This window comes from Suncus etruscus, chromosome 8 (assembly GCF_024139225.1).
Source record: "Suncus etruscus isolate mSunEtr1 chromosome 8, mSunEtr1.pri.cur, whole genome shotgun sequence".
NCBI classification, from domain to species: Eukaryota; Metazoa; Chordata; class Mammalia; order Eulipotyphla; family Soricidae; genus Suncus; species Suncus etruscus.
In genome coordinates this window covers 30667035-30693317 of record NC_064855.1, presented here as the reverse complement: position 1 = coordinate 30693317, position 26283 = coordinate 30667035, and the positions used below count along the sequence as shown (strand labels likewise).

Here is a 26283-nt window from a genome sequence, read left to right as displayed (position 1 = left end):
GCTTTTGAAAAAAGACCACTTTTCTCCTTCAATCTCTGTCTCTTTGTGGTTGGAGTTGTTCATTTAAATTTGTATTTGGGAACTTATCAGAAGATAAATGCTGGCATGTAGAATAAAAATACAAAATACAGGGACTAGAGTGGTGGCACAGCGGTGGGCGTTTGCCTTGCAAGTGGCTGACCTAGGACGAACTGTGGTTCGATCCCCTGGCATCCCTTATGGTTCCCCAAGCCAGGAGCAATTTCTGAGTGCATAGCCAAGAGTGACCTTTGAACGTCATTGGGTGTGGCCCGAAAACATATATATGTAAACAATATATATAATAAAGTTCATTAGTTCGGTGAGACCTCCCCAGGCACCATGTTACCATGTTTTTTTTTCTTTTTTCTTTTTTGATTTATTCCTGGCTATGCACTCAGAGATCGCTCCTGGCTTGGGGGACCATATGGGACACTGGGGGATCAAACCACGTTTGTCCTAGGCTAGTACGGACAAGGCAGACGCCTTACCACTTGTGCCACCACTCCTGCCCTGGGCACCATGTTTCTAACATCTTAGGCTGATGGTGAAGTAGAATAGTGTCAAAGAAATAATACACCAAGCAAGTGAGGTAATGTTTCATTGGAATTAGTCTGCTTTTTGCCATGGCCTTTCTCTGCCATGTGCTGCCTAAGCCATGTTCCTTCTCTGCTAAATTCTGTCCATCCTGTGCTACCTAAGCCATGCACTTTCCCTGCAGAGCTCTGTGCCTCAAGCCCAAAGCCAGCACTTTTTCTTTTCTATCCAGAACTCCACTCACCTGGGTGGGGAAAGGCATTGTAATCCAGATGGATTTTTACATACCAAAAGAAGAAGAAGACCACAATGATGGTGAATGCCTTGACACACTGGTGGCTAACCATGCCTTCTTCAACTAAGTGTCAAGCCCATCAGTAGAACATTCATGCACTTGGCACCTGTTCTGAATATAGCAGAAGCCACTTCAGGTGGGACAGAAGCAGGGAGTGAAGGGGGGAGAGCTGAAAACTCTGAACTACCTCTAAGAGACTGAGGTCCACAGCCTTTCTTCTACCAAAGGTGCTTGTGCCAGGACCTCAGCCCTCTAACTTTTTAGAGGTAACTAACTGATCGGGAAGAAGACAAAAAGAAAGCTTCGTTGAAAGGGAACCAGCAACAGGCAGATGAGCAAGCCACCAACTCAGATTCCAGCTCTGGAACTGAAGGCCTTTTTATCCCAGATGACCTCAGCATCCTAACACAGAGGAAGAAGGCGGAGATCGATAATATAAGCACAGCTGAATTTCAAGTGAGAAGCTGTTTTCAGAACCACCTGGGTTATCTCCAAAAATTTAAATTTGTTTCAGGTTAACCTCTTGACCCTATATGTATAGGTCACTATATTGCTAGTTAAAAAGTGTTTAACTGTATGGATTTTATTGTTTTGTTCTAAAACCCACTGCAAGCAGAAAATTGTGTATCCAACTTTAGTGGTTTAATATTAGTTTGCACAATTCCATAGAAATGCATAATGTTAGAGTTTTAAAAGTTCTCAGCTATCCTAGTGAATGTTTTCCAATTGCTAGGAATTGTTTTATTGTGTATTATTATGTAGCAACTTATTCTCAAATTAAGTCTGCAAAATGTTCTAATCTCTTTGCCCACAGAAGTCGATGAGAAAGAAACTTGGGACACTAGACTCATTACAGTGCTCATTTTAAGAATGTTTTAGCAAACTTATTTTCAAACTGTTTATATATGTATATGTATATACATGTGTATATATATACATATATATGTAAAGAAGAACTGCAGAACTGTTCTGATTTTGTTTAGAGAAGTTTATGGAAAGGCACTCAGATGTTCTAGACTTGTATTACAGTGCTTGGTATAAGAACGTTTAAGAATTTTCAAATTGAGTGTATCTGCAGAAAGGTTCTAATGTTTATGTTCAGAGAAATCTAGGGAAATTTTTTGATATAAATAAGATATGGAAAAGGCTGACTGTTTGGAGAATAATGTATACAATTTAAACATTGATGCTTTGAGTTTTGATCTGAGGCTTAAGCCTCTGGAGAGAAAAGTTGAACAAGTTTTGTAACTTTTTTCATTATTTTTTGTTTGGTTTAAAACATGAAAAATGTAAAGTGAACAATTCCCCATAACTTCCCTTTCCCCTAACCTCTTTTTTTTAAAAAAAATATATTTATTTAAGAACCATGATTACAAACGTGCTTGTAGTTGGGTTTCAGTTATAAAAGGAACACCCCCTTGGGAGTGTTGCCATTTTAATTGATTCATGTTTTCTTTGATTTCTATGAGAGTCTGCCATATTGCTTCCTAAACGCCTTTTCTGAGAAGCTATATAAGTGGTTGACACTTTTCAGATCATCAGAGCTACCATTTTCATGCTCTATTCATGGTGTTGGTGTTGTTTCCCTCATAGTCATGCTTGTTCTGTGGCATTTTCTATGTGTTGTGCTAGGGTGCATTGGCTAGAAGATATGTGAATAAATATGTGCATAATCATGTGCATAAAGCAAAGTGGATTAGCCAGGCTCCTCTGGCTCCACACTTTCATGGATAGAGACAGCCTACTTCTCTACTGTGCTCAGGAGATCTTCTGAGTGGGTGATTATGGCTGCCTCAGAGAGCAGAGCAGAGGCCTTTATTTCATCTTATTTTAGTATGTATAATCCCATCTTGATTACAAGGACCTTTCCCCTTTCTAGCGGCTGGACTTCTGAATAATAAGAAAGGAGTCTATCTGTGGGCTAGAGACAAAGTTGGCAGAAAAAGACATGGCTTAGGCAGCACATGGCAAAATGAAAGATATGGCAGAGAGACTCATGGTAGAGAAAAGCCATGAGGAATAAAGTGAGCTGACTCCAATGAATATCTTTTCTGACTGCTGTGTATTATTCTTTTCCTCTACCCTGCTTTGTCAGACTTGTCCACCTGAGGGGTTAGAAACATGGTGTCTGGGGCGGCCTCTCCCAACTCATGGACTCTATTATTTTTATTTTTATTCTACACTAGCTAACTCTTTACACACCATCTATGCTCTCATAGCTCTGATTAGCACCTCCTGGATTCATTGCAAACTGTTCTGTCTGTTCACCCCCATATCCCTGTGCAGTCAGAATTCTAGTAGCTCCTGTCTCTAAAGAAAGATCCCCACATGCCCCCACTGTCCTGTGTCATCCACAGAAATCTCCTTTGATCTTTTCCCCTGAGTCTCCCTGACTCAGTCTCTTTCCTCCCCACCTGGGGTGGGGCTACATGTTAGCATACCCATGCATTGACCCTGCCCGAGACAGGAATTAATGGATATTATTCACATGGGACAAAGTGGAAATAAGACTCCTGCTAGGAAGGGAGTGAAGAAGACTATACTAAGACAGAGGCCCCCTGTGCTGGCAGCAAGTGGTATATTGGTCTAGAGCTTTGTCTTTGAACCCAAATGACTCCAATACAATTCACTTATATTAAGGGAAAATGAAATTGTGGCTTTGTTACACTTTTCATTAATTCTGGGACAGTGAGCAATGTAGTTAGAGTTGGGAGCTGGTGAGAGTAGAAAGAGGTGGCATCTACATTGGTTCTAGGGCGTGAGGAGTCCAGCATAGCTCAAGTCATCAGAGTTCAGAAGGAAAGCTTGGAGTGGAGAAATTTAGAGAATGTGGGGAGATGTTGAGGGCTTGGTATAAAGCTTCCATGTTTATACTCAGTCACCAGGATGGAAGGAAGAAAAAGCAGGCCCTGCAGTCTGAAACTGTACCAGAATGAATGGGCATTTTATGGCATCACTTCTCAGGCCAGAGGTTCAGTTCTGGGGTTATCTGTCCAGGAAATTACACCAACAACAGGAGATGGAGGACTGGGAACCCAGCTGAACCTCAGCACTAGAACCTGCCCCTTTCCACACACAAGTGTGCTCCATCCTGCCTGCCTGCATATGCCAGAAGAAACATTGAGGACTGTGCTTCTAAGGAAAGATAGTGCCTCTGCATGCCAATTCTCTTCTCTCATGGAAAAGTGTGGGCAGTGCCCTTAGTGAGCTGTTTTTCCTGTAACCCTTAGATAGCAGGCAAAAATAAGGTTTAGGGATTGTCATCACTTGAGCCCCATTACCTCCATGCCCCATCTCTGCTCAGGGACTGAGGGTTTGTTTTGATCCCAGATGTTCCATCCCAAGGCACCTTTTGGTCTTAAGTTAGCTGCTGATCCAGTGCTTAAGCTTGAGTATGATGTCTTCTGTTCATGGAGAAAGGCAAGGGCTTAGGCCAGTCTTTGTTGCCAAGACCAGATTGCAGACCAGCTGACAGCAGGAGACGAAGATGTTGATGTTCTTGTGGCTCATTTGATGTGATTATATTCTCTTGGCGAGAGGCCTAAAGAGAGATGGATGCGTGACAAGTCCTGGGCAAGATCTGCTTGCAAACTTCCAACAGAGTTTCTCTCATACACCACACAGCCATGCAGGGGCCATGCAGGTTTTGCAGCTGACAGCTTGCTCCCTTGGCCCAGTTTTGCTTGAGACCAGAGCAGGGCTCACAGCAAAGTCACAGCATGCCCGCCAAGTCACACTTCCTTTCCAAACCTGCTGTGCTCAATGCAGCTGGATAGTTTCTTGTCCTGATATGAGTTACAGTATCTGTATCCTTGCTACTAGAGTGACTGACAAGATTTAGACAGAAGGTAAAAGGCTCTTTTCCAAGACGGAGTCAAAAAAAAAAAGCTTTATTTTTCCAATGACCATTTGATTATTCTCTATGGAAAACAGTTCTATGGAACTTAAAAAAATTAAAATAGAGCTTTCATTTCACTATGGCATGTTGCCCCAGAATGCAAAACTATTAAAATAAAAAAAAGTTGGCGTTTTGGGCCACACCCGGTGACACTCAGGGGTTACTCCTGGCTATGCACTCAGAAATTGCTCCTGGCTTGGGGGATCCTATGGGATATCGGGGATGAAACCGAGGTCTGTCCTAGGTTAGCGCATACAAGGCAAAAACCTTACCACTTGTGCCACCACTCGGGCCCCCAAACCATTAATTTTTTAAAAATAGATACATAGCTATGTTCAATGCATCACCACTGACTATAGTAGTTGAGATCTATAAAATCATCTAATTGCCCTATATCAGATGAGTGGAGAAAGAAATTGTAGTCTGTATGCACAATGAATTATTACTCAGTTCTAAGGAAATCTTGGGGCCAACGAGAAAGGGATTGTTTTGCATAATGTTTGGGTTAACCCATATGGTGCATCATACTCCATAATTGCAAGAGTTTATTGTGCTCAGAATTAGGAGTAAATGTTGAGCACTGCCAGATGTAGAAGATAAAGGAGGAACAAAGGAACATGAGAAGAATGGATAAGTGAAGGGGAAGAAGGGGAAAATGAAAAAGAGAAAGATGAAGTGAGAAAAGAAAGAAAATGGAAAAAAAAGTTTTTTTCACAAGGAAAAAAAATAAAATAAAATGGCTTTAACTTGGATAGAGCTGGAAGGTGTCATATTAAGCCTGTATGCTCAAAGGAGGAAGACAAATACCAGTTGACCCAACTCATATGTAATTTAAAGACAGAAAGAAGAGCTAGATAATGAGATATTGTCAGCAGAAATGACAGTTGATACTGTACAAGGTGTGAGAAAGGATTCTAAGATGAGCAGGTGGTATTGGCATTTGTGTGTGTGTGTGTGTGTTTCAGTAACAGTGTAAGCAGAAAGAAAAATAAAAATCTTATTATAAGCCATAATATCTCAATTATAAAAACTGATGAAGAGTAAAATTTGAGTGTACAGGCGAATGCCCAAAGTCATTCAGGCATCGAAACCTTCCAAGTTTAGTCTGCAGAAGGCTCATCATCGTGTTCTGACCAATGACTAGAGTCCCTTCAATTAGAGTCAATTCCCAGCCCCTTTCAGGGACAGTCCTTCCTTATCAAGACAGCTTGTGGTACAGACCTGGACTTGTTTGCAGGAGACAATACTGAGGTCTGGTACTGTCTCTGTTCCCTGCTGAGTATGTCCAGAATATTTCTGAAGTTCCTAGAACCAGGCCCTTCTCTCCTCTGTTCCCTATTCCTCCTTCACTTCTTCCTACTGCACCCCCAGAGCCACCGGTCTGCCTCTGCCTTCACAGTCATCAGTGTGGCTACCACCAAAGGCAATTGAAACATACCTGCCTACTATTCCTTACTCCATAACATGCAATTTCCCCTCACAACCAGAACTGGATAGGGCAAAGAGGTAGGAGCCAGAGTCCTTTTATTTCTTGAGGCTCCAGGCATTTGGCAACCTAGATCTGTTTGCTTTAAAAATATCACTCAGTCTTAAAAGTTGTTTAGAAAATAGCATCTCAATCACCTTCTGGGAGCTAGAGATGAGGAGGGTTTCAAGGCCATCTTTCCATCTCTTAGCAATAAACTGGGTTTGAGAGGATGCATATTTGGCAGGAAGATCATAGCAACCACTCAAAGGGAACTTTGGCTTCCTGAGTCCAGCTGTTCCTGACTTTTGAGAGAGAGAGAGAGAGAGAGAGAGAGAGACAGAGACAGAGACAGAGAGAGACAGACAGACAGAGAGACAGAGAGAGACAAAGAATAAACTTGTTCCAGAAGGTCTCTTCACCAGTGCCATAGTTAGAAACTTGCTTCATCTTCAAGCCAACAGCCATGCTTGGTGGTGTCCTATAATTTCTCTTCTCTAATGCTACCATGCAGACTAGCAGCCCAGATCACATCTGGCATTTTCTGGAATACTGGACCCACTGCAGACCCACACAGTTAGAACCCATATAGGTATACATATACATGTACACACATAAAACATATGTTTATATATACATATATACATAAACTTAAATGTATATTTAATTCCTAAGAAATTTATATTCAAATGAAAATCTATGAAGCATTTCTAGTACAAACTTGACAAAATTATTTTTCTCATTTAATGATGCAGCACCATACTAATGAGCCCCAAAGTTTGGGAAATACTCTCTTTTTGCCTTTTGTGGCCGCCACAAAGTTGTCCTGCAATGCAGCACTGCAGTGGAAGATGGCGGTGCATATGTAGATTTTGTGAGTCCAAGAAAAATAAAGGACAGGGAAAAGGCTGTCATGATAGCCCCTCATGAATTTTGAGGAATGGGGAACTCTCTGAGTAATCTATGGGCAGAGGATCACATAGGTAACTGAGACCTTCAAATGGAGCCTTGCACCTTACGATTGATGCCCTGAAGTATCATTTATTCTAAGTTCCTCTTTGGTGCTGAAAATCTCATCCAGCACTGACACACCTGCATTGAATGTGTAGGGTTCTGCTTCATGCCTTTTTTCTCCTCTGTGTGTTGCATTTCCACCATACCCTAAGACATTCCCTACAGGGTTTCAACTCTATTCTCTAAATCCCCAAATTACTACTAGAACTTGTGCCCAGCCCCTGTCCAAGATGACTTTTTACATGGTGGTTTGCCCAGTGGCCATACCCTGCTGATTGGTGGAAAATTGCTTTCATAGCATCATAAGATGATCAGAATGGTGCCTATTTGGGACCATCTAAATTGTTAATGGACTGGGCCTTCCAGGCCTGCCTGCATCTACCTCATTCCTGGTCTACACACCTGTAGCTGGTCTAGACTTGGATGAATGAACATGTATTGGATAGAAATATGATTCTAAAAGGGTATGAGCAAAGACATACTGAGTCTTTATTTTTTCTGCTGAAAACTAATTCTTCTCTCAGGCCTGAAACACTGAAGGCAATTTCTTATAGCCAAATGAGATATACAAATGACTATATTTCCTTTTTGGCCTGCATGTTCCCTGGGTTTTCCCACGAGCATTTTGTTTTGACAGAATTCATAACATCTGTGTTTTAAGGCAGGGAGTCTTTTTTCCTTACACTGAGTCAAAAGAAGCAAGGAAAAGGATATGGGACAGAACCTGATCATTGCAAGGTCATAAAGTGATGACTGCAAGTAACATACATTTTAAAGTTCCAGATATTTTCCATCATGAATTATAAACTTCCTGAGAGCCTCAGAATAAAGTCTTCATAATATTCCAGGATGTCAGATATTAATCCATAAGACCATTATAGTACTAGAATGGTTCTGTGATTTAAGAAGGTTGTGGAGATCTTTTATTGCAAAGACCATGGCACTCTCCTGAGCATTCAGGAACTTTCTTCCCATTCGTTCCTTTGCACCTTCATCTTCTCAATAAAGTTACAAACTTAACCAAATGGCATGCATTTAACTATATTCAAATGTTCAGCAATCAGTTACTAATGCTGCAAATATCAAGAGTTTCTTTTCAGTGTATAAAGACATTTCTACATGGTGAAATAAAGTTTAGGGCCAGAGTGATAGTGCAGTGGTAGGGAGTTTGCGTTACACGTGGCTGACCCAGGATGTACCTCGTTCATTCCCCAGCATCCCATATGGTTCTTCAGGCCAGGAGCAATTTCTGAGCAAATAGCCAGCAGTAACAACTGAGCACCATCAGTGTGGCCCAAAAACCAAAAAAAAAAAAAATGTTTAGATGCCCAGATTGGCATATCTCAAAGCTATTTCTCTGTTTTCACTGTGATATATAATGCTCATTTTCTTTAAAATATCAATACTGACTAATATGCTAGGGTATTCCATGTATACTTTCTTAAGTCTACCCTCATAAACACAAAAGAAAAATAATAGGGCCAGAGAGATAGCACAGCGCATCTTATTTGGTCCCCAAAGCCTGCCAGGGGCAATTTCTGAGTGTAGAGCTAGGAGTAACCTTGGAGTGCCACCAGCTGTGACCCAAAAATCGAAGGGAAATAAAAGAAAAATAAGAATATCCCCATCTTACCATGTGACCTAATGAGTGACTTGGACAAAAGATTTTTTATTTCTCAAATATCTGTTTGCAAAGTAGGGACCAAAATTATGGCCTGTGCTCTTTCACTGTATTTCTCACTCCCTTTTCATAGCTCTTTGGTTTCTTTCTCTGACAAGCTGAGTGTCTTGGGTGTGGCTTTGAGTTCCTTAATAGTTTCCTGTCTTTGTTTGCCATACAGGTCAGGGCTTTGTAAGTGAAGATGAGTACCTGGAGATCTCTGACATCAAACGGGACCAGTCTGGTGAATATGAGTGTAGTGCCTTGAATGATGTGGCTGCTCCCGACGTGCGGAAAGTCAAGATCACAGTCAACTGTGAGTTCAGCCCTTCTCTGAACTTGAGATTTGGGGATATCAGCTAGGGATTAACAGCATCCCATGCTAATGGCAGGGCCATTTTTTAATAAGCCCAGTAAAAATCTGGATCCACCCTTGGCTTTGTTTGCCCCGAGAATCTTTCTGTGAATTTGGGAGCTTCAGGTAACAATGAGTCATTCACCTTGGATGGGTTAGAAGGCTGAAAGGAGAGGTTAGGATGCTGGAGATATTTTCTAACTCTAAGTTCTTCTGAAATCCATGGTTGTCTAACTGGGAAGGAGGGCTCTGGCCAGCCTGAATGTGCCTCTCATCTCTCTCATGGAACCACATTGTGCTCCACCCCTCCACAGACCCTCCCTATATCTCCAAAGCCAAGAACACAGGTGTCTCAGTTGGTCAAAAGGGCATCTTGAGCTGTGAAGCATCTGCAGTACCCATGGCTGAATTCCAGTGGTTCAAGGAAGATACCAGGTACATGGACAAAGAGAGGGAGGGCATATCTGCAACTCAGCAAAAGTGGTGCTTTTTCCCAGAGGGAGGTTGGTAACAAGAAAAGGGACATTGGGACTCAACCAAAGTATACTACACCCAACTTTATAACATGGTCTCATTTTAAAATCAGACACGTGAAAATATGAAACAAGCTGGCAAGTGGCTAGAATAACTTAACCTGTTTTGGTATTTCCAAGGCTGAAACATTAATCCATTCATCCTTTGAGACCACACTGCTTGAGTTTGACTTATTTAGAAGAAATCATTGTTTTGCAAGGAGAAGCCTCCTTGTAGAACAGTCCTCCTGATGCTGGATATCCTAAAGATGTGATATCAGCCCTGTCTCTGTACCTTCTTAACAGAATCCACCCAGAAGTGTCTTCTCTGATTGCAGGCTCAACACTGGCCCAGATGGGGTGAAGATTGAAAACAAAGGCCGAATGTCTACCCTGACCTTCTTCAACGTTTCAGAAAAGGATTATGGGAACTACACTTGTGTGGCCACAAACAAGCTGGGGAACACCAATGCCAGTATCACACTGTATGGTGAGTACAGGAAGCCCAGACACAGAGGGCCCAGGGGGAAGATGACCAGGAGGTAATAGGGCAGAAGCTGTTGGCCTGTGTGGCTCTTCCTACTGCTCTGCTCACTATTTTCGATAATGAGACTCTTCCCCCTAACATCCTCTACAATGGGATTTGATTATATTTTTAAGGAGGGGGACACCTCCTGGTCTATTGAAATTTGGCACTTTCCCAGGGGATCCAACTGCCTTCTAAAGCTACTGAATGAGTTTAGGAGCATACAAAGGAGAGAAGCATGGGTTTATTGAAATGTAGTGCCAGCTAAAGTTTTGTGGTGAGGTTGATTGAGCTATACTGTTACTGAACTTTTGACAGAAAGAATCTCTGGTTTGCAGAGTTGTTTATAGATGAACGCCAAGTCCTTCCATTGTGATTCTCATGCCATCTCATTGTGGGGATGAATGGTGTGAAGATTTCTGAGTCCTCATCAGGATGAAGGTTTGGCCTCACTGGTCTCAAACACTTCTCTGACAATATCTCCTTCCCCTCTGGATGACAGATCAGAGCCATCACTGTCCCCTCTCCAGGGAAATACCTCTTATACCCCTTTCACTGCCTTGTCCATCTCCTTGTGACACATTTCACATTATAGCCAGGAAGAGCTCACTGTACAATTTTGTGTGTCTGTATGTGTCTTTGTGCTGAGATTTTGTTGGAGGAGGGCCTCAAGGGTATAGAATGATATGGGAACCATTTTCTCCTGGGAGTGCCTCAGAGCTAGAAGTGGAATTCAGCATTTATGTGACCTGAACTTTCCCACCAACCATCTGAAATGTGTGATCTATGTCTTTTGTTTCCTCTCTGCATTGTGTGTGCATTGTGCTGTGTGTGTCTTAGAAATAAGCCCCTCATCAGCAGTGGCAGGTGGGTACAGCATGTTCCTTCCTTCCTCTGCCTGCCTGAATGCCTGTGTCTTTGACTAGAAGCCCCTTAGAAGAGAGGCTTGCCTGCTTCCCTCCTCCAGTTCATTTATCCTTAGTGGATAGACTGCTGGGAGCTGGGATTACACACCGGCAGACCAGACATATATAAAATATACTGCAATATATTATATTGTTTTCATGCAATATGCTTTCATGTGTGCAGCATGCACACAGACACACCATACCATTTTACATAGGCTTTGGACAAGACGAGATCCCCACCCTGAAAAAGAACACTACTTAGTGACCTTTAAAAAAGATGAGCTCTTTCTACATACAGCAGTATCTGAACAAGCCAACCCAAACACCAAAGAGATTATCATATGATTGTGTCTATGGGGATCTCTCCTTGTTATGAATGTTTTGTTCTCTTTTAGCTCCAGGCAAAGAGAACTAATGACTTAATTCTGAAGACTTTACATTTCAAAATAGAGGTCCTTGTGGGTTGTTATTCCTAATGATTACATGTACTATAATTTGTATAATGCTTATTTATTACTTTCTGAGCATCCTATGGGCACCCACCACATGCTTTATTGATCTCACTTTTAAGGAAATCTCACTTTGTCAAAAGAGGAGCAAAGAGTTTGGATGGGCCAAGTAGAGAGCTCATGGGGCAGGAGGGTGTACCTTGCATGTGTAAGGCCCCATTTGAATCTCAAACTCTGCATGGCCCTTTGGAATATTATTGAGTGTGGCCCTCTAGAACACTAACCTCCAGCAGCATCAGATAATCAGCCTGGCCATAGATCTGTCAGGCCCAGTAAGCTGAGGATTAACCCCCCCAACCAGATCTCAAAAACTTTGCTTGGATGCTCTCCTTCTCTAAAAAAAAATTTAAAGGAGGCTGGGAAATAGTGGACATATGTCTCATGGATACCACCAAATAGAGCAGAATTAAATGTATCTCTTCAATTTCAAGTGTTTCTCTAGATGATAAAGCCATATGTGTGTCTGTCCATGCAATCCCTCCTGAGATGTAACTTCCCTCAGCAGTTCCCAGGGGTGGCAATGATCCCAGATCCTTTCCTGGACACATCCATGGATATGCAGAAGATGGGAGCTGCAGTACTTTCTAAATCTGAATTTGGCTCTGCCCTTGTCAGTTTCACAGCCATTGATCCCAACAGTTCCAGCCCTCATCCTCTACCTACACCATAGAGTCTGTGAAAGCCCATTACTTAATTTTGATTAAATATAGGGTAAAAGAGGATTAGTTGTACTTTAACATCTGGTTATAACCTTTGTTTATGTGTTCTCAGTGGGGAAAATTTAGTGGGGCTATAGAGGTAGCAAAGTAGTTAGGGACCTGTATGCAGCTAACCTATTTTCCATATCTGGCACTATCCTATCAGGAATGATCTCTGAATGCAGAACCAGGAGTAAGCCCTGAGCAGTGTTGGGTATTAACCTACTAAAAAAAGAAAGAGATACAGGGCTTTAGCCATTATATCAGGATGCTTCAGTTTCTGTCCTTATTTTCCAGGAAAGACAGATGGCTTCTGGAAGATGACTCCAGTCATAGCTGAAGTATCTTAAGACTGTTAATTCCTAGAGCACCTATTGTACAAGAGAAACTTGGCTAAAACGACATAAAAGCATTTGCTACGGTTCAAAAACAAGCACTCAAACACTAGGATTCTGGCTTGTCCATTTTTAAATAAGGGCTCTCTTTTCAGTTTATAGATGGACACAGTCCTCACATGGATTTTTTTTTATGACTTTGATTGTACATATGGAGGAGTGCAAATACCAACAGCCAATTTTTTTTTGTTTGGGGGCCACATGTAGTAATGCTCAGAGGTTACTCCTGGCTATGCACTCAGAAATCACTCCTGGCTTGGGGGGCCATATGGGATGCTGGAGGATCGAACTGCTATCCATCCTAGGTCAGCTACATGCAAGGCAAAAACGCTCTACCTCTGTGCCACTGCTCTGGCCCCATCAACAGCCAATCTTGACAGAAATTTCTGGTATCTCTTCTTCATAGAACACATCTGATCAATCAAGGTCCAGCCATCAGATCAAAGTTTCCAATGACCTTCAATATAATGCGCCTTTGTTATAAGCTCTCTTACCCACGTATATGTTGAGTGAAAGCCTCAGCATATGAATTGGGGACTCAATTTTGTTTATAGAAAAGATAGAGTTCCAACTCTCAATGGCAGACCTTAAACTAGTCCCTTAGCCTTGTTGATTCTTCCTTTCATCATGGATGTCCTTGGGATAATGAGTCATGCCTGAAAAGAGGAGTAAGGGGATTAAATAGTATCCTTAACGTCATAATTAGAAGTGTCCTCTTGGCAAAAGTTGTAAGCCTCCATTTACTCAGCTAAATGGGGATTATAATTCTCTGGTCTACTGGCCAGCTGAGAGGCATGAATCAGATCATGTTACTCAAAGGTAGAATAAAATCTGCCATATGATGGGTACTTGCCAACACTCTTCATGAAGTGTCTCATCACACTTTTCCCCTTGCTACATAACCCAGATGATTGCTTACTACTGTGCTTTTGCATGTGCCATGCCTTTTGACCAAAACACAACTCATCTTCATAACCCATTCTTCATTTACTGGGTTACTGTCCAGTGAATTCTCAGCATTTCTTTCTTCAGGAAGCCTTCCCTGATTTCTAGAAGTAGATCTCCATCACAGTCCCTCTTGTACTGACTTCTCAATGGCAACTCTGCCTACTGCAGGCATGGGTATTTTTCCTATATCTTTTGAGGGCTCAGATATCTTGTACATAACAAGGAAAACAACAGGAAAATCAAGAGTAACTAGTGTCCATATGTTTTACATGTGTCTTATGTTAGAACTTTTCTTCCATTGATTTAATTGGGATGCAGTCTTCAACATTCTCAGGTCAACATTCTCAGGTCTTGGGTTAGTGAAAGCCTTGGTAATAATTATCCTCTGTGGTAATCTAAAGCCTGATTCTTTGCTATGCTCAAGTCCTATGCTCAAGTGGCAATAGCTTCAACATTAGACTGGAATGATTCTATCCCATGAAGTAATGCTTCTGTTCTTTAAGAGTGCTATCTTATGTTTTCAATGCCCCACTACTTATCACTAACTTTACACATTACTTACAGTTACATGCATGACAGCTAGGTGTTCTCCATGTTGTATTGCCCTGAATAACCCTATGAACTATGTTCTCTGAGTGTCAACTAGTGTGCTCCAGTGTCACAGAGGAGGTTAGATAGAACATTCTGGTTTGTAAATCCTTGAGCAGGGGTTGAAGACTATACTTCCTTTCTCTGAGCACTGGCTTCTATTATCAATCCAACTCAGAATTGTTAAGTTACTTGGCATAAAGGGTTACTTAGCAACACATCATGGCTCTAGGTGAAGTTTTTTGGGAAGGGGTCCAAATCAACGATGAGCATGGAATGACCCCATTCTCATATAAGTGTCCTTCCTCTTATCATCTAAATATCAACCCATTATGTTAAAGCCACATTTTTGCATTGACAGCTCATGAAATCAAATTTACCTAACTAACAAACATGCACATACATTAGTGTTTGCCTTCAAACACTATACCTTTGTTTCCTGGAGCCCCCGATGATTTTGCTCCATGAACCCATCTCAACACAAGCTTCTGCTCAGGCCCTCATACAAATAGAGCTTTCATATCCTTCCTCTCTATAGTCAACGAACAAAGGAAAATGGGATAAAAGCCCTTTCCAATGCTTATGAAAGACAAAGGACCAGTGAGACAATGAGTGGGTTGGGAGCAGTAGGTGATTAGTGATTAGGAAGAAAAAAAACCCTTGTAGCGAGGAGGAGGATGTGCAAAGATTTGAGAGTTGGCATGGGTCAAAGATGCTGCTTCCTTTCTCAGAAGGGACTGCCCCTTCTAATAGCATACAAATAAGGAAGGTCATTCAGGCAAGGGACCAACTCCCAGAGGCACCCACAATGCATATCTCTAAGATCCAGGCACACCTGTGTTCACGTGTGTGTGTGCACATGCACACAGTAAGCATAGAGAAGGGTCCTAGGAGTGAGGGAAACAACTCTAATCCTGACTCAAACATAGCTAGTTCTTACCTTTAATATCTCGTTTGTAAGAACAAGATCTTCAAAACCTATCATTCATATTCTTGGCAATGGTGCTAGTTGCCTTGGGAGATTGCAAAGCAACTTGTTATGAGGATGTACAATCTTTATGGAGTGGCTACAGTAATTTGAATACCCACCTGGAGCCCTGGCATCTCTATCTCTTAGCCAGTCCAGTGTTCTGCAGATGACTGAGCTTAGCTTTATACCCCCTGTTCTATCCCTGCCAGAGCCTCTCTAGGGCTTTCAACTTGCCAGCCCACTTGGCTACCACTGGGTCTTGAGCAAGAGACCTACCTCCCACCTATCCTTAGAGGGCAGAGATGGAAGATTATGTGCTTGATTATACACTGCAGAAAGTAGGATACACCTAATGAGCCATTTAAATGCCTGGATTCCTAGATTACTGGAACTGGATGGAAAGAGGGACAAACCAGGCATAGAGGAACAGATGGGGGAGACTTCCAGGAGAAATCCAGTTCACATTGTATCTATGAGAAAAGAAAAGCACAGGTTAGTGATATTAAGAGATAAAGATCAGGGACCCAGACAACTCAGAGGTGCCTTGTCCTTGCAAAGAAAAGTGGCTCAGTTCCCACAAAAGATAATATTTGGGCAAAGATGAAATGCCTCTGGTAAGGACTCAGCTCCCAGTCCACATCCCCAGCAGCCAGAACCACAGCCAGGGGTGTTGAACAAGTTCGACACAAAGAGCCAACATTTTAAACTGTGAGAGTCAGAGAGCCACACCATGCACTGACCTGCCAAAACAGACAATCATTCACACAAAAGCATATAATTTTAACAATAATATATTAAACACATATAGCATTTTGCCATTTTGAGTGAGGGTAAAAATCCTGTTCACCACTCCTGGCTACAGCCCACCCTGAGGCCCATGTCTTTTCCTTAGCTAAAGACCTTCATTTCTGCAAAACAAATAGCTCAGTTTGACAGCATCATCAAAGTGGATTTGCTGCAGCTGGAGCTGTACTGAACTGCTCCTCTCCTCACAGTGCATCCCACTGACACCTGAAGACAGAATAATTCAGGCTTCTTTCTAGACCCCAATACCTGACACAGGTCGTCTTCTTGATCTCTTCTCAATTAAAGTGTTCTCACACTACACTTGGCTATAGGCCACTTTAGGGAACATCCAGAAGGGGGTGCTGTCCAGGTGATCCGCTGTCCAGTCATCCAAGTTTTCCCATTCTGTGACCCTCATGTCACCAGTATCTGATTTGAAATGCCCTGTGGTGACTTTCTTCTAGCTCCTTCATTACTATCCCACAGGTCTGCCTAGTACCCTTCTCGGGAGAAGGATGTGTGAGTCCTCCATGTCCCTTGGCAGCCATCGAGACTCTTATTGGTAATTAGAATAAAGAGTAACAGGCCTTGCCCAGGGAAAATGTCAGAGAAGGACCTGAGCAGCTGACTCCCAAACAACTCTTCCAGAGAAGGTTTGAAATATGAAGAGTCTCTGAGCAATGGTCTGGGAACTTCCAAAGCTGCATAACATGCTATGTTCTCTTCTGGAATACTTCACAGAAACTACAAACTCCATCTTTCTCACCTGCACATCTTACTGAAGGTGCACCCCTTATTCTTTCCTCTTTCACTCCCTCTAAAATCTCAGGTCATTTTGATTCTGCCTCTTCTTCCTTACACCCGTTAATCTGTGTTCAAACAAGCCGCTCACACTTGCCCTGTACTGTCCACTCTCAAGCCAAATCTCCTAGTGAAAGAATGCAGTGTCGTATGTTCATTGCACTTTCTCTCTCTAGCCAGTGACTTAAGGGTTCAAATTTAGAACGATCTATCAAAATTCCCAGTTTTGTACCACAAAGAAATAGATTATTGGCAGAATAGTAGTTTAGAACACCTGTTCTGCTAGAGCATGAAAATGTTACTTGCCTTATGTGTCATCTTTTGACAACTAAGGACACTTTTGTGCAAGTATTATTATTCCCACTTCATAGGAGGAAAACTCAGAGCATGCTTAGGAGATGGATAGAGATATATCAGGTTTTGCATTGCCTGTAAAATCTCCTTCCAATATTGTTTCTTAGCTTATGCACCTCATATTTCTTTTTTTTTTTAGTTTTCTTTTTTCATATTTCTTTCAATGAATTTTAGGGTAGAAGGGCATAACCCTTTTTTTCACTGATAAAACTCTAATTTTCCTTGAAGGTTCTACAGTATTACCCACACCTTTCCAATCCTCCATAAATTATTTCTGAACCCGAATAAAGATTCACTTACTCATCTCTTGGGTGATCATGATAGCTTACCCTTAGGCTTGTATTTTATTCATATTTGTTTCTATACTTCAAGGACACAGCTTTACATCTTGTAATGGTTATTTCCTAGTAAACATTTGTCGAATTAATAAGTATATTGTCTAGTCAATTGGAACATCAGTTATATTCTTTATATAGTGAGATCTTCTTTGCTAATCTAAGCTAAACCTATGGATTTGTAGTCTTAAGCCAAAGGAAGAACATCAGTATTGGTGTGACACTCTCTATTAAATAGCTACCTCCAGTATATCCCCATTCTAAACTGAGATGTAGGCAATTTCTCTCTCTCTCTCTCTCTCTCTCTCTCTCTCTCTTTCTCTCCCTCACTCTGTCTCTATTTCTCTCTTGTCTTGTTTAGAGGACTAGACCAAACACTTAAATTCATTCTTTAAGGAATATGTTCATCAAATGGATTCTTCTTGCAGAGCCATCAAAAGTGGTGCTTATTTACCCATTTCCTGCTGCTAATGTATATGATTTCTATTTTCCAAATCCACAATTTAAATCCAGGTGGGAGGAGATGAGTCAGAGAGAGATACTGTAGCTTTGGGCAGATGACAGCAGCATAATCATTTGTATTTTCCCCAACCTGCAAATGTCAATGTATTAGGGAGAAAATATGCAGACACTTCACATTTTATTCCTGATGAGGTTTCTTGTTGTTGCCTCACCCTCCCATCCTCTCGCCTCTGAATTGTTGACATCTGGCTGTTAGATGGAGCCTTTAGAATTTAACATGGAACTGTTAGAGTATGCTGAAGTCAGCACATACATGATCACTTATGGTTTGGCATCAGCCAGAGTCTGGTCTCTTTCAGGTTTGTGATGCACTGAGGAATTTGAATTAACTCCTTAACTTAACGTTTAAAGTCCTAGTGTTGATTGGAGCCAGAAAACAGGACCCACGATTGAGAACAAAATCAAGATGGCTGCTATCTTTTTTCCCATCCTTCCCCAATCTTCTTAATACTGCCTATCTCAGTGAATTTCACTGGAGCCACATTCTCCACTGTAATTAAAGACAATGGAAGTCATGTTTCTTTTGAAGGGGGGATGATCTGCCATCATCCACTGGCACTGCTGAAAATAAGTTTATATCTCACCAACAAGTATAACACATACATCTTTAATTAGATTTCCATGCTCCTTTTTAATCACCATGAGCATCATTATCTTTTTAGTTCCTCATTAGGAAGGTCACTTAGTTCACATTCATGCTCAGAAAACCTATCCAAATTTCAGAACAGAACAGTCTCATCTTTGACTTCACACACTTCATTTATCTCACCACGTTTAACTTGCCTGTAGGTTTTTTTTTTTTCCTTTGTCTTCATACAATCCCAACCACCTGCTGTTTCATCAGCTTTTCAGTAATCCAGTCTACAGTTGTTGAAGAATTGTGCCAGGTTTCCGTCACAATCCTGGAAATGGAACATAGAGACGCATTTTAATACATTCTTTGCTTGTAATGTGCGCTCCATCTTTATGCTTTAAAAGCTCTTAGAAGGCAGGATCTTATCAATCAGCTCATCTATTTTTCTAGGAGCTTTGTGCTGAGTTTTGGTAGTCTCATTTTCCACACTGGCTTCTCTAAAGTGTGATCCCCCTCCCATGTGAAAAAAGTAGCCATGTCTTAATTCCAAAAAGTCAGGCCTGATGATTCATTTTCAATTAAGCCTTTGACCAGATTAACTTCTTTAAAAGAGAACCATCAGCCTATTAGATTGAACAAAGTAAGTACTCTCTCCATAGTAGGCTAAATTTTTTGACTTACATGTTTTTTTTTTCTGTGCTTTATCCCTGCAGAGTTTCCCATTTAAACATTGCAATCTGCCTCCAGCCAAAGTCAACATACCAATTGATCTTTATTCATTAGTCATTTCTGTAATTTATCTCTTGATCATTAGTAAGTCTACTTCTTTCTAAATGCTGGAGATTAACTTATTATTTTTGTCTATGAATCTACCCCCTATGTATTTGTTGTTATTTTTGTCATTCATGTCTGTTCTGTAGCTTTGAATCACGAAAGGAGGTTCAACTTCTGGCAAAAAGGAGCTGGTTCATTACCAACATGGCAAAAAAAAATGTGGAGGAACTAGAATAAGGAAAGGGGGCATCATTACCTGTTGTTGCTTTCAAATTTATTCCAGGAAACAAATTAATTAAACCTGATATAGACATAGACATTTTAATTAAATCAATATATTGTCCTCATCATAAATATTGACTCTTTGCAAGTGGAATTTGGCTCAGAGAATTGGCCATATAATGCACTTTATTGGATAGCAGACCTTTATTAGAATGTAGACAGCCTTTCATGGTTGATTAGCAGCAACCTCAAAGTTTTTCAGTGCCCACAGTTTTATTCATCTCTCTGAGAGCCTTAGAGTGCACAAGTTGTTCTACTTAGAATAGGATCATCACTAACAATGCAATTTTAGAGATTAGTCTTTATATCTTGATTGTCACTCAACCTTGATTTATTCAACCTTTACTTATATCCACTGATCTCACACCTCATCTTAACCAATCAATTCCCAGAGTACCTTGGCCAGGATTAGTATTTTGAGCCTTCCAATATTGGTCACGATCATATGTTAGAGGAAACCAGTGAAAACTAGTTTCATAAGTTTGGAATAGTTTACACCTATATTTGAAAGTTCCTTTTCTTGCTAATCTTAGAGCCAGGGCTCAGAAGATTATGTTTTTTTGTGCTTTTAAACTTTGATATGCTTAAAACTATCCAACTGTCAGAAAAATAGTACAGTAGATAGGGCATTTGCCTCACACATTATTAACCTTATTACTAATCCTTGGATACCTCATGTTCTGGGTTCACCAGATGAAGTGTCTAAAAAATACCAGGTATGTCCCCCAAAACAAAAAACTATTTAACAGGAATTAATCCTGAGCAAATCAGGTGTGTGGCAAACACAAGCAAAAGAGACTACCCCCGCAACTGAAAACCACATCCCCACATGGAAGAGATGTAGGATGCTTTGTGGGAAATCTATTTCCAGAATCAGCCAAGATTTGAAAACACACATGGGCTTGTTGATTAAGGATAGAGGATGCTTTAGGAACTGCTCCTGAAGAGGATGTTGATAGTAGATGTGGGTGCATCTTATTCTGAATCACATCTATCTATAATGTAGCTCTTGATGCATCCATATTGAGTACATGATGTTCCTTTCCTAAGCCAGTTGTTGTGCATTTCTGGGTTTACTGACTCTTTGTCCCTGAACTTGGTCTGATCTTGGCTTTGATAACTCCAATAACCCTTCTCAGACTTCCTAATCTTCTCACCACTCTCAAGGCCAGTAGCTTCTCTCAGTAGCAAATCCCTTACTTTATGAACAACTTCACTTTTTCATTCCCCTTACCTACCAAAAATATCACCTTTGGTTACAAGTTACTGGAAAATCTTGGAATAAATTAATGTTATTTATGGTTTGGAATGCAATGTTTTTATTTAAGCACCATGATTATAAACATGTTTGTAGTTCTGTTTCAGTTATAAAATAGAACACACCTATTAACCAGTGCAACTGTCCCTCCAGCAATACCCTTCATATCCCTTCTCTCCCTACTGTATTCAAGACAGGCATTTTATTTCTCTCACTACCATTTTCATAATAGTTGTTAGTGTAGTTATTTCTCTTTGTGGTAAGCTTCATATTGTGGGAAGGTTCTTCCAGTCTTCATCTTATTGTTTCTGGGTATTTTTTTTTACTTTTGGGTCACACCCAGCAGCGCTCAGGGGTTACTCCTGGCTCTATGCTCAGAAATCACTCCTGGCGGGCTTGCAGGACCATTTGGGATGCTGGGATTCAAACCACCGTCCTTCTGCATATAAGGCAAATGCCCTACCTCCATGTTATCTCTCTGGCCCCTCTTGGTATTTTTTTAATATACTGTCTTTTATTTTTCTCAAATCCCACAGATGAGTGAGACTATTCTGTGTCTATTTTTCTTCCTCTGACTTATTTCACTCAGCATAATAGGTTCCATGTCCATCTATGTATAGAAAAATATAATGACTTCATTTTTCATGATGGCTGCTTAGGATTCCAATGTGTAAAGGTACCACCATTTCTTTAGCCATCTGTTATTGAGCATCTGGGTTTTTTTCCCAGATTCTATTATAAATAGAGTTGCAATGACTATAGGTGTGCAGAAGTCATTTTTGTATTGTGTTTTTGTGTTCTTAGGGTATATCCCTAGAAGTGAATCATATGTTGCATCTCTGTCATTTTTGGAAAGACCACACTAATGAAGGGGACAAGCCTTGCCCTAGTTTTCTAAAACTGTCAAGCAGAATGGTCCATTCTTCTTCTGTAACTCCAAGAGGATATATGCTGATCAGGATGAAAAAGTATCACATCAGCACTAAAGTTTATTTGCTCCCCCCAGATTTTTATCCCTCTCCTTCTCCACACCTGCTCTCTACACTTCTCTGACCTCTTTTCTCCCCACATGTCTATCTTTCCTCTTCTCACCCTGTGTGAATTAAATGCTTTTTCTGCAGATAGCAGGCCATAGAGAGCCTGCTTCCATGGTTTTTCCCAGTTGTGTAGCCCCATCTGCCCACACTCCCGACTCCTAGTCCTGTAAACCATCTTTCCTCATTGTCACCATACTCAGATCAGGCTCTAATGGTCAAATGTTCCCAGAAATATGCCCCAGAGAGTTTCTAAAGTCCCTTATGAATACTTCCTTGTGCCCAGATTTAGCAGGGTAAGGGATGGAGCTGTTGGCTCATGGGGAGTGTGTTCATAGAGAAGCATGGGGATCTTTTTGCTTGATGGGAGCTAGGTTGGTGCTCTTTGGGTACATGTTAATGGTTTGTTTCTCTCTCTTTCCCCCACAGGGCCAGGAGCAGTCATTGATGGTGTAAACTCAGCCTCAAGAGCACTGGCTTGTCTCTGGCTCTCAGGAACCCTCTTTGCCCACTTCTTCATCAAGTTTTGATAAGAAACCCTGGGTCCTCTGAATAACACATGTTTCTCCATATCACAGACTTGAATTCACACTGCAGAGGACAAACCAGTTGGGCTTCTTCCCCCCACCACTACATTGTTTCTATTCTTCTATATTTTGTCTTCATTTGGGGTTTTCTTCCATTGGTTTCTTTAATTTTCTTTTTTTTTTAAACTTGGATGAGCAGGGTTGGGGTGGGAGAGGTGGGCTGGATTCTACCATGTGTAGGAGAATAGTGTGTTCCTGCCACGCTAGCACCTTAGCCATTTACTTGTCTCATTCATTTTTCTACCATCGTCATCCTAGTTTACCTCACATCCCTGCCCTTCTCATCAAATCACAAGTTCCATTTGGAGAAAATAAGGAAGGAGGAAGAAAAAAAGACAGAACAAGAAAGAAACAAAGAAAGAAAGAAGAAAGAAAGACAAAAAGGAAAGCAAAAGAAAGAAAAAGAAACAAAGAAAGAAAGGAAGGAAGAAAAGAAAAGAAAAGAAAAGAAAAGAAAAGAAAAGAAAAGAAAAGAAAGAAATGTGCCTCATAAACACCCTGAAGACACAAACTGACTTAAAATGAAGTGCAGAGCAAGTGATATTTAAGTGTCCTACTACCTGTGTCTTTCAGCTTTGGGCCGTTTTCCTGATGATAATGTATATATCTCTTTCTCATTTGATTATCCTATAATTCTTAATGGTTCACAGTATTTCTGTGAAGTTCTTTTAGTAAATCCAGAGTTCTATCACTGCATTCTCTTCTCTTGCCTTTCTTCCCTGTTTCTGCTCTCTGCCAGCAACAGGAATTAGAGGTTCACCCAATCCCAATGGGAACATTTTGAAGTCAAGTGACCAAAATGAAGGGAAGCATTTGAGGATAGTCATTGCCTTTTAATTATGCTGTCCAATCTATTATAAAAAGTCAGAAGTATCTTGGGGTGGATGATTATGTAGGTCCTCACAAACTCTCTCTGCGTGTAATCATATGGCTATTCTTTCCCACAATCATCTGCTTTCATGTTCTATCCAGTTATATACCCACCCATCTTTCCTATTTAGAAATTTAATTACTCTATTTAATAATATCTCTATATAATATACAACCCTTCTTTGTTGTTTTTCCCCATGACACTTAAATTCATCCCCACATTAATTTCTGATACTTTGCCTCTTCACTTTTCTCCCTTTAACATACATTGGCCTCTTGCAAATTACTTACCAACTCCTGTGAAAGTCAATAATATCACAGGCTAACAACATACAAAAAAGCAAACTATTTTATACTCTTTAAAATATTGAATCCCATTTCCCCAAAGTTGACATTGTTGACAGAAGGGCCATTGTAGCAATAGGACAATTCACAATTCCCAGAAGAATTTCTCAACAGGAAGGAGGGCATCCCTGGAATAACCTCCACTCATGTTATGTTCCTTCTCTTCTTCCACACTTGAAGGAGTAAGGTGTCAACCATCATGCTTCCTACAATCTTTCCAGAAAGTGAATGCAAGGAGCCTGTGGAACTGGCCCCATGGCTAATGACTTCCTTTGTCAGCAATGTCATAGAGAAAAACCATGTGTACTGTCTCTGCAAAAGGAAGAGAGCAGTGTACCCATCTGAGTGTGAGGAATGCACCTATTTTCTCTTCTTCACTAAGCTTTGACTTCATATCTTTGAAAACTATCTGGTAGAAAATTAATGGAAGCTAGTTACATGGCAGGTGTGTTGACAACTCTGGTATTTGTTTCAGGAAGCTCCTCTGAGCTAAGGACACTTGAGCAACTGACTTATTTCCAAGCACTTGATTAACACAACACTGAAAACAGAAGGGGAGAGGGTAAGTGACATAGGGTTTCCTTGGAAACATGAAGCTTCCACAGTAACTACAGGTGAAAACATGCTCAATTTTCCAGGTTTGCCAAGGGTCCAACATGCAAACAGAAGCCACTGTTTTTTCTGCATCAAATCTTGGGACAAGGAGAACTGAGCCATCAAGGGGACCTATTTTAAAAAGGAGGACACTTCTAAACCATCCTCTCTTCACCTGTCTTGCAAGGATTAAACTATGTCCATCTCAAAGACCTGCCCTCCCTCCCTTGAAAAATTCTTTCTAGGTCCACAGTCTAAATAACAAATGTAAGCTCAGTGTCATTCTGGTCCCTTAGTGTTTTATTTATATTCTTCCTGCAAGATAAGTGGCCTCTTTGTTTTTCAGTTGTGGTTTTCATCCTGTATGACATACACAGTGGGAGAATATATAAATGTATATGAGACATATATATGCATATATGTATGTATATATGCATACATACATACAAATGTACACACTGCTTTGGCATATACAAAGTAACAGTCACTGCAACAAGACTTAGAGCTGGCCAGGGAGAAATTAATATTACCTTTGCCAGCTGTAAACAGACATTGGCATTTCCTATAAAACTGCCAGGAACCAGATTCTGGAAACAAAGGATGTGTCCAAAGTAGTGTATGGATGCCCAGTCCTGGGCCAATCATGAGCAAATCAGAGGTAGGCGAGCTATAGGTTGATACCCATAATTTACAGGGAACAGAGTCAGTATCAGACACCATGAGAACCAAATGTGCTATGTGAACATTCTACTAATCTCCAGCAGGTTTCTCCAGAGTATAGTCAGCTTGGGGTTGGTGGAGAATGTGTGATCTTGGAGAAGTTGGTGCTTGAAATGGACAAGCTGAGATGGCTCTAGAGGAGTGTCTTCTCTCCTTGGACAAGATGATGACCAGAGGATTTGGAAACCCAAGCAGATCAGATTTCAGAGACTTCCCCAGAATTCTGTGCGACTCTCAGAGATTCCTCTGGAAGACCCTTGTCCTGCCACACTTCAAAGGGAAAAATGAATCCTACCATCAATTTTTATCTGTCAGTGAAAAGAAAACTTAGTAAATTAGACACCAGGAAACTGAGTGTCTGGGAAAGGAAATGACTTTTTCTCTTCTCTGCTTGGTTGTTTTGTGGAATGACTATGAAAGTGTCTCTAATTCAAAATTTTGAAAATGAATGCTTGCTGCTGACAATAATCTCACTTACATGTGCTATGACTGCATTAGCTATAGAGGGCAAATAAGCCTGCTGGATAAATGAGGTTCCCCCATTCACCGCCAAATTTCCAATGGGGAGAAGGTAGTTAAGGAGGGAAGCAGAAACATATCTCTGAGCTACCTATAGCTCTTAAACAGTTTTCCACAATGAAAGAAATAAAGCTTAAGGCAAGATTGGATGAGAGTCAGCCATGTAGTTACTCTGAAGTTTTTTATTTTCCAAAACAAAGTGAATATGTCCTTCCGTCAAAGTAATGCCAATGAAAGTGCTCGTGTTAAGCCTTTGGCCTTGCTTGTTTTTTGAAGTTTAATGTCAAGTGCCTGATACAGTCATCTGCAAGTCTAAGCAAGTGCATTTAGTTTTTCTCATTCTTGTTTGGGAGGGGTGGGGTGGGATGGTGATGTGTGAGGTGGAGTAGTGCAAACGTGAGCCTTGTACATTGTGGTTGTCTGCAATTGTGTGCAACACAACTGCAGAAAAGGTAAGACTTGATATTTCAAAGAGGTCCAGACCTCTTCCCCCCCAACCCATGCCTCACTCTCAGAGACGCATTTCAAAGATTGGGCAGTTTATTCTTGTGACCTGGATCAATCCTGGGACTCCAGAAATGCATCTTTCATGGCTGAGTTTTAAAGTTCTTTTTCTGCGATGATCTGAGCAA

General features: G+C 40.9%; 1 protein-coding gene across 3 annotated transcripts in view; it reads left to right on the top strand.

Annotated features, from left to right (window-relative positions):
* OPCML (opioid binding protein/cell adhesion molecule like) overlaps window positions 1–25798 on the top strand; it is a 650993-nt gene extending 625195 nt beyond the window's left edge. The window contains exons 4-8 of one of the 3 annotated variants that reach the window (XM_049778293.1): window positions 9069–9203; window positions 9557–9677; window positions 10093–10244; window positions 11121–11147; window positions 22446–22999. In XM_049778293.1, coding sequence (XP_049634250.1) covers window positions 9069–9203; window positions 9557–9677; window positions 10093–10244; window positions 11121–11147; window positions 22446–22546 — 536 coding nt within the window. In that variant the 3' untranslated portion in view covers window positions 22547–22999. Of the gene's footprint in view, window positions 1–9068; window positions 9204–9556; window positions 9678–10092; window positions 10245–11120; window positions 11148–22445; window positions 23000–23998 lie in introns of those variants that run through there. The other 2 variants (XM_049778296.1, XM_049778295.1) reach the window with 2 other exon arrangements.
* Window positions 25799–26283: the final 485 nt, after the last annotated feature.